General features: G+C 44.2%; 1 protein-coding gene across 1 annotated transcript in view; it reads left to right on the plus strand.

Moving 5' to 3' along the window:
- WRNIP1 (WRN helicase interacting protein 1) overlaps positions 1–12,205 on the plus strand; it is a 27,531-nt gene extending 15,326 nt beyond the window's left edge. Inside the window, exons 4-7 of the mRNA XM_019663806.1 lie at positions 5,566–5,795; positions 9,704–9,859; positions 10,548–10,627; positions 11,659–12,205. Coding sequence (XP_019519351.1) covers positions 5,566–5,795; positions 9,704–9,859; positions 10,548–10,627; positions 11,659–11,934 — 742 coding nt within the window. The 3' untranslated portion in view covers positions 11,935–12,205. The remainder of the gene's footprint in view (positions 1–5,565; positions 5,796–9,703; positions 9,860–10,547; positions 10,628–11,658) is intronic.
- Positions 12,206–13,419: the final 1,214 nt, after the last annotated feature.

Raw genomic sequence — 13,419 nt, forward strand, 5'->3', positions numbered from 1 at the left:
AAAGAAAAAAGTTACATTACCATACATTATTAAATGATGACATAAAAACACTGGCAACTGGAAACAGATCTCAGGGACCTTGTATTCACTTCTTGTGGTAATAAATTTACCACAAACTGTGGCTTAACACAGCAGAAATTTATTCTCTCACAGTTATGGAGGCTCGAAGTCTGACCCTGTTGGCAGGGTCACACTCGCTCCAAAGGCTCCTCTAGGAGGGAGCCCTTCCTTTCAGATTCTGGTGGCTCCTGGCATTCCTTGGCTTGTGGCAGGATCACTCCAGCCTCTGCCTCCATCTTCACATGTCCTCTCCTCTGTGTCCCTCTGTCCTCTCTTTTACTGTCTCCTAAAAGGACACTTGTCATTGGACTTAGGGCCCACACTAAATCTAGGATGACTCATCTGGAGATCCTTAACATAGTCACATTCACAGGTTCAGGTATTAGAACTTATACACGTCTTTTGGGGCTGTTATTCATCCCACTGTTCTCAGCCAGGTAAATTGAGTAGTGTAAGTAGGAAAGATGTGTGTCTGCCTGGGATTAAACAGAAAGGGGCACCGTCTGGGAAGTTCATAATCTCTCTTTGGAGATAAGTCTTGTATTATTTTCACTCTGGTTATCATGGAAGTAGCTGAACTTAGGGCTCTGCCTTGAAGATTTGCAATTCTAGAGAGTATACTACTGAACAGTCTAATTAAAATCATTTTCATTACTAATGATAAAATTGAGTGCTCATGATGTCCAGGCACTGCTCTAAGCTTTTTACATGTCTCATTTAATCCTCTGAGAAATAGATATTGTCCCCATTTTAGATGAGGAAACTGAGGCACAAAAAGGTGAAGTAACGTGCCAGGATCACCCAGCTTGAACAGAATAGAACCAGTTTTTGAAGGCATGTCTTTAACTATTAAGCTACCTGTTGTTAGGAGTCTAGGTGCAAAATTAAGAATTACTTTACTTATACTTAATATCAAGTTGAAATGCTACTGGTGAGTATTAGCATTCTAACCTTTCTCTGTTTCTTTGTGTAAGGGCAGCACTGTTGTAATCTGTAAAGTATTAGAGACAGAAGATTCCTAGCTATAATTCAGCAGTAGTGCCTTTTCAGCAGCTCTGCACATCAGCGCTTACCAAGGATGCATTTTGACAATACATGTGCCCAGGGTCTGTCCGTGGAGATTTCGTAATCGGTAAATCTATGTTAAGATACACATAACTGTACTTTCGGAAAGTTTTCTGTAATCTGTTGCACATTCCTGGTTGAGGACCAACTGGATAGCAGTCGTTACCCTAATCATGAATGTTCCTTTTTCCTTAAGCGAAAGAGATTCACAGAGTTTTGTAATTTAGGGAGAGCCATGTACATTCTTCTGTCCTGCCATAAAATAACAGGTACATTTTCACTTGCCTCACTCCTCCTACTTAAACATCCAGCTATCCCAATAGAATCCTCCAAATCCTGATGTCATCCCCCAGAAAAACAAATGTGCAGAAAAATTCACACCCTTGGAAGAAAAAAAGAAAGAAGGGAGCTGTCTTTACAGCATGTTTCCCACATTCCTTTTAAGACCAAAGCATTTTACTTCAGTTGGAGAAACTAGGCCATGTCTTTTATCTCTAGGTCTTATTAACTGGGAATATGATCTTTTCCAACACATTTATTTCAACCACTTTTGCTATTATGGAACAGTTGGATTTTTTTTTAATCACATAATAACAATATAATTTACCATTGATTGCTTATTTCTCTATAGAATGCTATGAAATTTCAGGTGTTCTATAATAATATATCCCCAAAGTAAATTGTGCCACATTTAATCCTATTCTGATTTTGGAAGGTTACTTCCAAATTGAAAACATTTTATCAATTTATGCTTAGATTTAAAAGTAATGTTAAATTCTCTGGACTAGAAGCACTCCGTCAAGACCCTTTGTTGCATTAGTTACTGTTTGCTGAGAAGTTCTGCAAATATCAATACAGATTTTCCCTATTTTATCATTCTTGGCATGAGCACTCTCATCTGCTCCCTCTCCTAAGATCTCAAGGTATTTTGACACATTTTATCACTCCTCAGAACCTAGGTAGAGTAATCTGGGCTACAGGAAGTACTAAGTGATGGGTAGAACCTTTTGAGCAACCTATACCGTGTTTTTTGTTTTGTTTTGTTTTTTAAGATTTTTGGGGGGAATTGGGGGAGGGGAACAGCGTTGGGGAATTGGGGAAGGGGAACAGCCAAGTTGTTGTCCTTCAATCTTAGTTGTGGAGGGCGCAGCAAGCTCAGCTCCAAGTCCAGCTGCACCGCTTAGCTCAAAGTGCTGCGTTCAATTAGTTGCGGGTGGGCATAGCCACCATCCCATGCGGGAGTCGAACCAGCAGCCTTGTTGTTAAGAGATCATGCCCTATCCACTGAGCCATCCGGGCAGCAGTTCAGCTCAAGGTGCCGAGTTCAATTTTAGTTGCGGGTAGGCATAGCCCACCATCAAACAGGCAATCTTTTGTTACACCAGCTGAGCCATCCTGCCACCAGCCTGCCACCTGTTGGCAGCTCAGCTTGGGTGCAGCGTCACTGGCCCATGTGGGAATCGAACTGGCAGCCCTGTTGCTCAGAAATCGCGCTCTTAAGCCAACTCTTAACCAACTGAGCCACTCGGCCGGCCCATGCCTGCCCATTTAAAAAGACGTATTCACGGTGTGCTGTTTATAAATCTGTGAAATAGTTTGCTATTAATAGTTGGCTTCTCATAATGAAAAGGGTCTCCTTGCTAACTTTATATGAGGACTTACGGAAATGGGGCAGTATAGTAAGCATGAGAGCGTGGAAGGCCATCCATCTTCTCTGTCTCAAAAGCACTCATGTCTGTGTATATGGACAGATTAATAGAAAAGGGATATACCGTATTTGCCGGCGTATAAGATGATTTTTTGGCCCTGAAAAATATGCCTCCAAGTGGGGGGTCGTCTTATACGCCAGGTACACTTCAGATAGACTGCCCATAGTGCTTGCCCCGTGCCATAGTGGCCTCCCGATGCCCGCCCACTTCATTCCACATACCGTTCAGGCATCAGCAGCGCTGCTGGGTGTATGCTCGGCTGTTATGCGATTTTGCTGTTATGCGATTTTACCACACTCGCAAAATCGCACACAGCCGACCATATAACAAACTCTGTATTTTGAGTGGAAATGTTAGGGGGTCGTCTTATACGCCGAGTCGTCTTATACGCCGGCAAATACGGTATGTGTATGCCAAAACACTAATGTTAAGGTAATATAGCAATAAGTGACTTTTACCCCTTTGTCTCTAGTTTTTTAATTTAATATAATCCACATGTTGTAATAAAGTAATATCTAGAGTTCAATAACTTACTTGTTTTTCAACAAATTATTTAATTGTTAAGGACGCAAACTATACATAGTACAATCCCAATTTTGTTTTAAAAATTCAATGTAGGTTGATGGTTGAACAGGTGGATGAGTCATAAAGGAAATTCAACAGAGGCCATAGTAGCTCTAGGTGGTGAAGATAATAGATTTTTGTGGGGGAGGTATACTTTCTATATATTGCAGTTTAAAAGAAAATAAATGTTTCACTCTGAAATTGTGGGGAAATAGAAGTTATTGCATTCAGTATTGTGCAGATATCAAATGCCTGTTCTCTACCAGGCACTGGGGGTATAAAGAAAAAGTAAAACATAATTTCTATCCTGAGGCCTCAACATGTAGTAGGAATGGAGAGATGACAAATGTGATCAACAAACAGCTTGACTCATGGTGATGGCTTAGTCAGTGAGGATTGATTAGGTCTTCTGCTTTACTCCTTTTTCTCCCTGCAAATGATTCTGCAGGTTCTTTGTTGCTAGGAAGCTTTCCAAGGAGATGGAAGGGATTGCGTTTATTAGTTCTGAAGCCAAAATGAGATGTTCAGGCAACTATGGTTTTTCCTGCCACCCCACCCCTTACCCCCACACACATTATGTGTAATAATCAAGCCAGGTGTACACTTCCCTGTTGGTCACATCGGGTGCTACCACACCCCCGCTAATATTGGTCCCTCCTAAGACATTTTCTTCTAATATGTGTTGTCTGTCATTTTCTTCCAAAACATCAAAAATCTGCTAAACAATATCTGCTTGAGACATAGTCCGTCAACTTTACAAAGTGTCAGTGCTGTGGCCTTGGTGTGTGTTTTGAGTATCTTGTCAGGAATGGAGAAGGATGGGCTTCCAGACTGTAACTATGGCTCTGGGTCCGGGCAGGAGTCTGATGACAGAGTCGTTCATTATCAAGCTATACGACAAAACACGTGCTTCATGTGTGGTACAAGATCCACAATTGATAATTGCAAGTCTTGGCTTTGCTAAATTAGAGAATGACCTGAGGCAGTCTTTAAGATGTTAGAAACAAATCTTTTAGTAAATGAAATACAAATTGGTGTTACTCAAGCTATTCACCAAGCAGTGTAGTGTGTGTGGATGTATGATAAGGAACTCTACATTGACCTACACAGACAAGCTGAGCCCCCCTTCATGACCACCCCACCCCCACCAACCCCCATCCCCATGCCTTGACCCAACCCAGTTGGTCCCTGTGCATTGTTTTCCAAGGAGCTGATTTAGATGGTCCTAATTGACATTTTCAGCTGAAGTTTGGCCATGATAAGGGTGAGCTATAACTGAAAAATTGTTTGCTTTTCAAATGTGCTGCCAGCAGCTAGCTAGGAATTAATAAGACCCCTCTAAGTAACTAAATGTGTTAGATGGCTTGTCCAACTAGACTAGGAATAGAAAATTTTGCTCAGTTAGACTTGAAAATAAATCATTGTTAGACATTTTCTATGAAGGTGGTCCACATTTAGAAATGGGATGGTAAGTTTTAGTCCTGACGTTAAGAAACAAGTTAGGTGACTTAACCCAAAGTCTCACAGCTGAGTTCTGGGAGAATCTTGTGATAGATGTGCAGGCTAGTGATCTCTGCTACTCTGTGCAGACTTCATGTGATTAATACTCACTCGGAAGCACACCCCAGGCCTAAATCCCACAGACCTGCTCCTAGGTCCCGCTGTGCCCAGAGTGTCTGGGTACCTGGTTTGTCATTTGTAAAATGAGGGAATTGAACTGTGTGATCTGGACCCTTTCGGAGCTAGCTTTCTGATATGATGCTGCCCCTTTCCTGTGGGGTAGTGGTCTGAGCATACCTGTCTCATCAGGATGTGGACTGCATTCGAAGCATGTTTTCTGTATGTTATTGTGAGGCCCTGGTGCTTCTGTGGTTTCACTGTTCTGGGAACCAGAGAGGTTGCATGTCCATGTGACTTTCTAAGACCCCATGTCTCCTTCGTACATGCTTATGCATGTGTGCTTATACAGTGAGCTACCCTCATGACTGGAAGGCAGGTCAGGTTTCAGTCTTGGTAGTGCTGCACTCTGTTAACATGAGCTAAGAATAAAGGGCAGCGCCTTGAACTAAAGGAGTTTTTTGACATACGTATGAGTTCACTAAGAAATGCTACAGAATGAAAAGTGTGTAATAAAGTGTGACAGTAACTAACACTAGTTGTGTTGCAGGCCCTCCGTGTTCATAGAGGATAAAGCAGTAGACACTCTGGCTTATCTCAGCGATGGGGATGCCCGAGCTGGATTGAACGGACTGCAGCTGGCGGTGCTGGCCAGGTTAAGCTCTAGGAAGATGTTTTGTAAGAAGAGTGGGCAAACCTATTCTCCCAGTAGAGTTCTGATCACTGAAAATGATGTGAAGGAAGGCCTCCAGAAATCTCACATTTTATATGACCGAGCAGGTAAATAACTCTTAACTGTAAAAAGAGTGAAACTTGAATGAAATAAGTTATGTACACACACTCTCACTTCCAGGCCTCTGACCTTCATCTGGGTCCAAAGCATGAACGTGATTCTCAGTTGGATCTCCATATTTGTAATAGAATTAAACCTCACAGTCTGATTTCAGAGTTCTAGCTCCCTGAGCTTTCTTCTTAGAGAGGCACAGAGTAGAAGCTGTCCTGATAAGAACTGAGGAGTTTTCGGGTTTGAAATTGCAGTCTTCGAACTTAATCTTATAAGGTAGTTATGTATTTTTCCATTACTCTCTGATGGCACCTTTTAGAACACAAGCATTTTTAGAAGCCCGTACATTCAATTGACAGTAATTCTTGTGATCATTTTTAATGACAGTAAATAAGAGGATTCTTGCAATAAGTGACTTATTTTTTTAGCTTAATGAGAATTAAAATCCTTAATTTCAAGAGTCTCAACTAAAAATTAAGTTTACTTGGATCTTCATATTTTTATTTTGTAATATCTTTTTTAAAAATTTAATTTTGCTGTGTACACTTACCTGTTTGCATTGAAGCACATTTACAGATAACAGTTTTGATACCAGCTATTATTAAGTCCATGACCTGGCAATATTAAATGTCATAAGCGCAGCACATTCGTATCTTTTTATAAGAGATGTGGGTGATGAAGATAGCGTACTGTGGATTCACCTGGATTTCCGGGGCTTAGTATTTGTGTGATTCTAGATAGAGTCATGTTGCAGTAACGAATAGAATTTCCACACCTTTCAAAGCTATGCCAGAAAAGGAAGCTGAGAATTAAACATTCCAGGTGTCACATAGGCTGTCCCATGTCTTTAACAGTATTTCCAAATTCCTTTTGATGGTGGAGAGTACTTCTTACTAGTTAGAGAAGGGGTGGGGGAGCTTAAGAATTTCTTTGGTTCTAGGCATTGCCTTCTGTTGAGTGAACAGAACATGCTGTGTGACCTTGGGGAAGTGTCTGAAGCTCTGGCTTTAGTGCCCCTCAGCTGATGGGGGTGGGGGTGCTAATGAGCACTAAGGACGCATTAGAGGCAGTTAACAAACAGTCCTCTCCCCAGTCAGCACCTCTCCTCACATGACCCAGGAGCTCAGATGGCCAATTCTGTGCTCCTGAATGTCAAAGGAGTGCTTGGAAAACCTGAATTGTAAAACATTGTGGATACAGAGTTTTACTTTCCTTTTGGCCAAATACAAGAACTGGAGATAAGAACAAAATTAAAAATTTTAAGAGAAAAAATATTCCCACATGCTGGACTCTTCCATTGTCTCTGGGAGTTCCAGCAACAGTGGGCTTTCTCCCTTGTTGTAGGTGTCCTAAAGGAGACTCTTCATTTTGACTGGACTAGCTGAAATTGTTCTTCCACATTTCATCAGACTGTCAGTTAAAAAACAAAGCTACCATTTAATATAACACTAGATCTCATTGACTCTGAGTAGTTTATATACACTGTCTTTTTTTAAATTCTCAAAATAACTTTGGGAGGTAACTTAATGTTATCCTCGTTTTACAGTATGACAAAACTTGCCTAAATTCACAAAGCACATGGTTAAATTCATCCTCAGCTCCGGGTCTGATTGGTTCCCAGGACTGCGTCCTCCCTCCCTGTCGGTGCTGCCGCCGTGCCAGCCCCTCCCCGCTGACACATGGCTACTTATATTTACACCCACTCACATGCACTCACACACTCACCTCTCTCACAACCCGTGTGAACACTCGTGCCTGCTCACATACACACTGTGGGTGTCAGACATGTCCAGCCCTAAGGTGCCTACTTCTTGGGGTTCACATTCCATCAGGGGGAGCTGTGCACGAAGGGGTCACCTTCTCTGTAGCTCTTTGCTGCCCTAGGAAGAGCTGGGGTCAGTGGAAACTGCCTGGAGCCCAGCCTTGAGGACCCATGCAACCCACAAGTCTTACACCGTACCCTGCTGCCCTGTGGCATACCTGCTCCACAATTCAGATCCTAGAGATGGTTCTCTCACAGATTTTGTTCCATCAGTGAGGGACCTAGGAACTAGCTCAGATAATTCTGTATCAGAGTGAAGAAATTTCCAAATGAGAACAAGTCCTCTGCCATGCATTGATGTTGGGGTTCTACACGAATGAGAAGTTTTAAGTTGTAAACGGTATAGTATAATAAAAGCAAAACTACAAGCTAACATAGAATAATACCTAATACTTACATGTTTCTATAGTGCTTATTCCATACCAGGCAAACATGGTTTAATACACACCACCCTGTGAGCTAGCTATCAAACATGGTTTAATACCCACTTCCCAGGTGAGAAGCCTGAGGAGGCATAGAGAGGATCAGCCACTTGGCTCGTGGTCACATGGCTGTACACTTGGCATTCAAACCCAGGCTGCCTGGCTCCAGAGCCTGTGGTCTTAACCATATGCTTTTTGTCGCTGACTTCCAGTAAAGGTATAAGAAGCTGAGTAATCTTTCTGGTAGGGGAAAGTCATTGCCATCTCCTTGTTTGCATTGGGCAGAAAGTGAAGCAGAGCTGGCTGCTTCCGTCTCCTCCATGTATGTCCATGAGTTGGCCGGGCCTGCACTGGTCCTTCTGCCTAGGTCCAGGCTCAGCTCTGGAGGGTCAGAGCACAGGGCCAGTGTCCAGGCCTATGAGGCAGGTGGGCCAGAACCATGTGGCTTTCACGCAGGACACTTTCCCAGCCAGCCTCCATGGCATTGTGAGTTGGTTGAGGAAGCCCTAGGATGGGAAACTCAGTTTGTCCACAGAAACCCGGCAGCTTGACAGAAAGCATCCGTCTGCACTGGCGTTCCTCTGAAACGGGAGGGGCTCAGGCTCCACAGAAAGCCTCTCGGGTCTTTCTCCTTTGGCAGGCCAGCATCTTATCCCATGCTCTCTTCATCTGAAGGTCAAGTGTCATTTACCAGCATTGTCAGCTGCCGGGAATGTTCGTGGGGCCCAGATGCTGTGCAGAGCAGATCATAGCCTCGTTGGCATCGGCTTAATGAGGAGCACAGATCAGGTGCTTCTCTGAAAGGACTAATACTAAGAATAAGACCCCTGCTTTCTCAGGAGTGGGGGGGGGTCTCTTCTCCTCAGACTTACAGAGGAGATGGTGGTCAGAAAATAGGGAGATGTGTGTCAATGCAGGTGGGGAGCTATAAGTTTCTCCCCTTCAATATCTTCTCTAAAGCACGCTTCACTGATTTGTTACACGGGTCAAAAAGCGGGGCATGATCAAGCGGTGAAGGACAGGGCCTATAGTGCATGTGTCAGGCTTCTGGGGTCCTGCCACACAGGTGCCCGCACACTGGGTTTAAATGACCGCAGGCTTCAGACACCAGAAAGGCAGCTGGAAGTGATCCCGAGGAGCCAATAGGCTGGAACAGCTCTTCTTGCCGCTGGACTCTTCATCCTAATGGCTCCCCCAGGCCCAGAGTCAGTTTTCCTCCAATCGACAGCAGGGGCGCACAGCGGAGCCAGAACATTAGAACCACTCTCCCTCCACTCTTGGCTCTGGCAAATCCACCGAGGTCTAGGAAGACCACCTTTCAAAGTGAGTGTCCCCTCCCTTTGCTTAGTCTGTGCTCACATCCAGTGTAGGTAACCACCGTTTCCCTGCGGCTTTCTACTCTTAATGGGACCTGGTTACCAGACAGGCCCAGGCCCCACAGGGAACTGCGTGGGTCTGCCCCAGCATCCCACACCAGTGGCTCTGTGCCCTCCCACTGAACAGCTTGAGCTGACCTCTCAGGCTTTCCTAGGTCCCTTACTAGTTCCGGCTTCCTTAAAACCAGCTAAGGGAAATAAGAGGCTTGGATGAGCCTCTTAGAGCGCTGTGGACCCTGTCCTCCTGCCTGTAATTGAGTGGGTGCTTTTTTTATGGTGTCCAGGAGAAGAGCATTACAACTGCATCTCTGCACTTCATAAATCCATGCGGGGTTCGGACCAGAGCGCCTCCCTCTACTGGCTGGCACGCATGCTTGAAGGAGGAGAGGACCCACTGTACGTTGCGAGGAGGCTGGTGAGGTTTGCCAGTGAGGACATAGGTGAGTGTGGTGGGAAGGGCCCAGGACCTGGAGTGCACATAGGGCGGGGGTAATGCTGCATTTTGACCTAAGAGTTTCTTGGTACCATTTGGGACAGGCAAGGAGAAAATAAGACGTCAGTAGGAACTCAGTTTATTTTTTTATTTATTGTGTGTGTGAGCTTTTGAGTGTTTATGTTCCTAAAGTCACCATTTTGTTTCCTCTTCTGTAGTGATTTTCCTAAAATGAGTATTGAAATAAAGGAAATACTTTCATTTGCTTTGTAGTTGGGTGTTCAGGTTTTCATTGGACAGGTCCTGAGATAGAAATGGAAGGTTCTGGACACTATTTAAATAAAAAGATCAGAAAAACTTTTCTTTGGTGTTATGAAATGTTTTATTTTTAACATATCCATCCTTGTGACTGTCTTCATGGTCTCTACCCCTTACGTTTTTTTTTCCTACGAGATATAGTTTATTATCCCTGAGGAAACAATTTTTGACACTACACAGTAAACACTCAGTAAATATTTCTTGAAAAAGCTAACAAGATCAGAGAAAAGTCAGTCCATTTCGCTAAGTGGGAGTTTTTTTGGTCAGCAGAATATACAGGCAGTGATAGTCCCTGGTCTCACGTGGTAGCACGTGGACAGGTCAGGATGGGGGTGTGCGTTGTGACTTAAACTTTCCTTTTTCTGTGTGTGTGACAGGTCTGGCAGATCCGTCTGCATTAACACAAGCAGTTGCTGCTTACCAAGGCTGTCATTTTATAGGCATGCCCGAATGTGAGGTAAAGTAATCAGGTTATTTCTTTGCAAATCAGTTCCTTTCACTTGTGCCCTGTCCCTTCGTGGGTTTGAACATATGCTCCACCTTCACCGTTCATGTACGCGCCCACTGAAGGAGCTGCTGGGCCTCTTAACTCCTGTTTTAGAAGCTTAGACTCGAGAACGGGGGACCTTAGGTATCAACGAGGTAATGTCTTTAAGCAGGAGTCCTAGTTGCAGAGGAAGTGTTCAGGGTTTCCTGGTAGCAGAAGTGTCGAAGGAGCCGAGCAAGAAAGTATGTGCAGGTTCTCACACAAACACAGCAGCTTCGTGTTTATCTGGGGTTTTTTTGGTTGTTTTTTTTAAAGATTTTTATTGGAGAATTGGGGGGATGGGAACAGCGCTGGAGAATTGGGGGAAGGGGAACAGACAAGTTGCTGTCGTTTTGTTCTTCAGTCTAGTTGTGGAGGACGTTGCTTCACTGGCCCAAGTTGGCACCATCATTGTGCTCTTCCCAGGTGAGGCAGATCAGTCGCCGGCTTCTGGACGGTCGCTCACGGCGGCTGCTGGCCACTCATGGCGGCTGCTGGCCGCTCACCCTGGCTGCTGGCTGCACACGATAGCCCATGGCAACCCACTGCAGCAGGGGCTGCAGCCTACACCGTTGCCAGCGACTCCCGGCAGCCCAGCCCCAGGTGGAACTGCCGTTCACCATCTTAGCTGTAGAGGGCAGTGTCACTGGCCCTCATATGTGGGATCCGAACCGGGGCCCTCTGGCGTCCCAAGCCAGTTCTTAACCATCACGCCACTCGGCTGGCCCATGTTTATATGTTTTATATGTTGGGGTTTTAAGAAAATTTTCGTTCAATAAAAAGTTCTTCAGTTTAAAAAAAGAAAACCACTCGTCTGGTTCAACCCCTGGTCTCATGGAGGAATTTCTTCTTTTTGTCATAGGTGGTTATCCAGACCATAGGCAGGAAGTAGGTGGGAATCTTTTCTGAACTAACTAGGGATATTATAAAGTATTCTGCAAAGATGTTTCCTTTTCGCCTAGGTGCTCCTGGCCCAGTGTGTTGTCTACTTTGCCAGAGCCCCAAAGTCTATTGAGGTGTACAGCGCCTACAACAATGTCAAAGCCTGCCTGCGGAACCACCAGGGGCCCCTGCCGCCCGTGCCTCTGCACCTGAGGAACGCGCCCACCAGGCTGATGAAGGACCTGGGCTACGGCAAGGGCTACAAGTACAACCCCATGTACAGTGAGCCTGTGGACCAGGAGTACCTGCCGGAGGAGCTGAGAGGGGTGGATTTCTTTAAGCAAAGGCGCTGCTGACTCTCAGGCAGTGACAGCAGAAGGATATTACTTTTTTCTTTTCTTTTCTTTTCTTTTTTTTTCTTAAGGGATGGCCAGAAAGAGAGTCACTGGATTGTGAAGTTGGTTAGTTGCCTGGGGGACGTTAAAACAGACCAACTTTTGTGCCAGAAATGTGAGAGTTCCTTAGGTGGAGGCAGTTACTTCAGCTGAACATGTAACGTTCAAACTGCTCATTTGCACTCTGCAGTGGTCATGCATACGAAAGTACCTGGCAGCCTTGTGCAATGAAGTAATGTGATAAGGAGTTACCTATTTTGTCAAATAGTATTTAAGTCATAATGTCACTTCAGAATTCAGTTCTGTAGGATTTTTTTTCTTTAAAAAATGTATATTCTGGGTAGTTTTAATTGGTAAAAAAAATGTAATTGTGATTTAATACTGCATAGTGTTTTGGGTATTTTTTTTATATGCAAAGATCTTATGAGCCAATAAAACTATTTCAAAGTACTCTTCAATTCTCTCATGTTTTTCCCATCTGTCACTAGGCTTCAACATCTGTCACCATCACATTTTGGTGGTAAATAATTGAAAGAAATATTATCATATGAAATTGGAAAGCATAGTGAGAAGTCAGTGTATCTTTTTGAAAATTAATCTCAATTGTTTTAAAGGAATGCATTTAATTCAAATTTTTTTATTTTTTATATTTTTTAAGCTTTTATTAGGGAATTGGGGGAGGGGAACAGTGTTGGAGAATTGGGGAGGGGGACCAACCAAGTTGTTGCTCTTCAGTCTTAGTTGTGGAGGGTGCCAGTTGTCATCTGGCTTCCCATCGGCAGCTCGTAGCCTCTAAGCTTAAGGTGCTGTGTTCAATCTTAGTTGCGGGTGGGTGTAGCCACCATCCCATGCAGGAGTTGAGCCACCAGCCTTGTTGTTAAGAGCACATGCTCTATCCACTGAGCCATCCGAGCGGCAACTCAGCTCAAGGTGCCGATTCAGTCTTAGTTGCGGGTAGGCATAGCCCACCATTGAACAGGCAATCGTGTTACACCAGCTGAGCCATCCTACCATCTGTTGGCAGCTCAGCAACAGCTCAGCTCAGGCGCAGCATCACTGGCTCGTGTGGGAATCGAACTGGCGGTCCTGTTGCTCAGAGCTCATGCTCTTAAGCCAACTCTTAACCAACTGAGCCATTCGGCCAGCTTGGAATACATTTAATTTTAAATGGATTAAAAGAATCCAGTAGTCTCCTGTCCCATTTCTCCCTACTTCCTCCAGTTTCTTCTTGCAGCAACATGTTTCTAAATGATAAATTCCTATTTCACTTTCATGTTTCCTAATGTTAAATCTTTCTCTCCTGACACACACACACACACACACACAAAGAGCTTAGTTTTCTTTGTATCTACTGCTGATTCTCTTCAAACTCGACAGCCATTTTGCACACATTTTTACAAGGATCAATAACCTATCAGTTCTGTGCCCCCTGTTCCCCCACCCCTT

Source organism: Hipposideros armiger, unplaced genomic scaffold (genome assembly GCF_001890085.2).
Source record: "Hipposideros armiger isolate ML-2016 unplaced genomic scaffold, ASM189008v1 scaffold_405, whole genome shotgun sequence".
In the NCBI taxonomy this organism is placed as follows: Eukaryota; Metazoa; Chordata; class Mammalia; order Chiroptera; family Hipposideridae; genus Hipposideros; species Hipposideros armiger.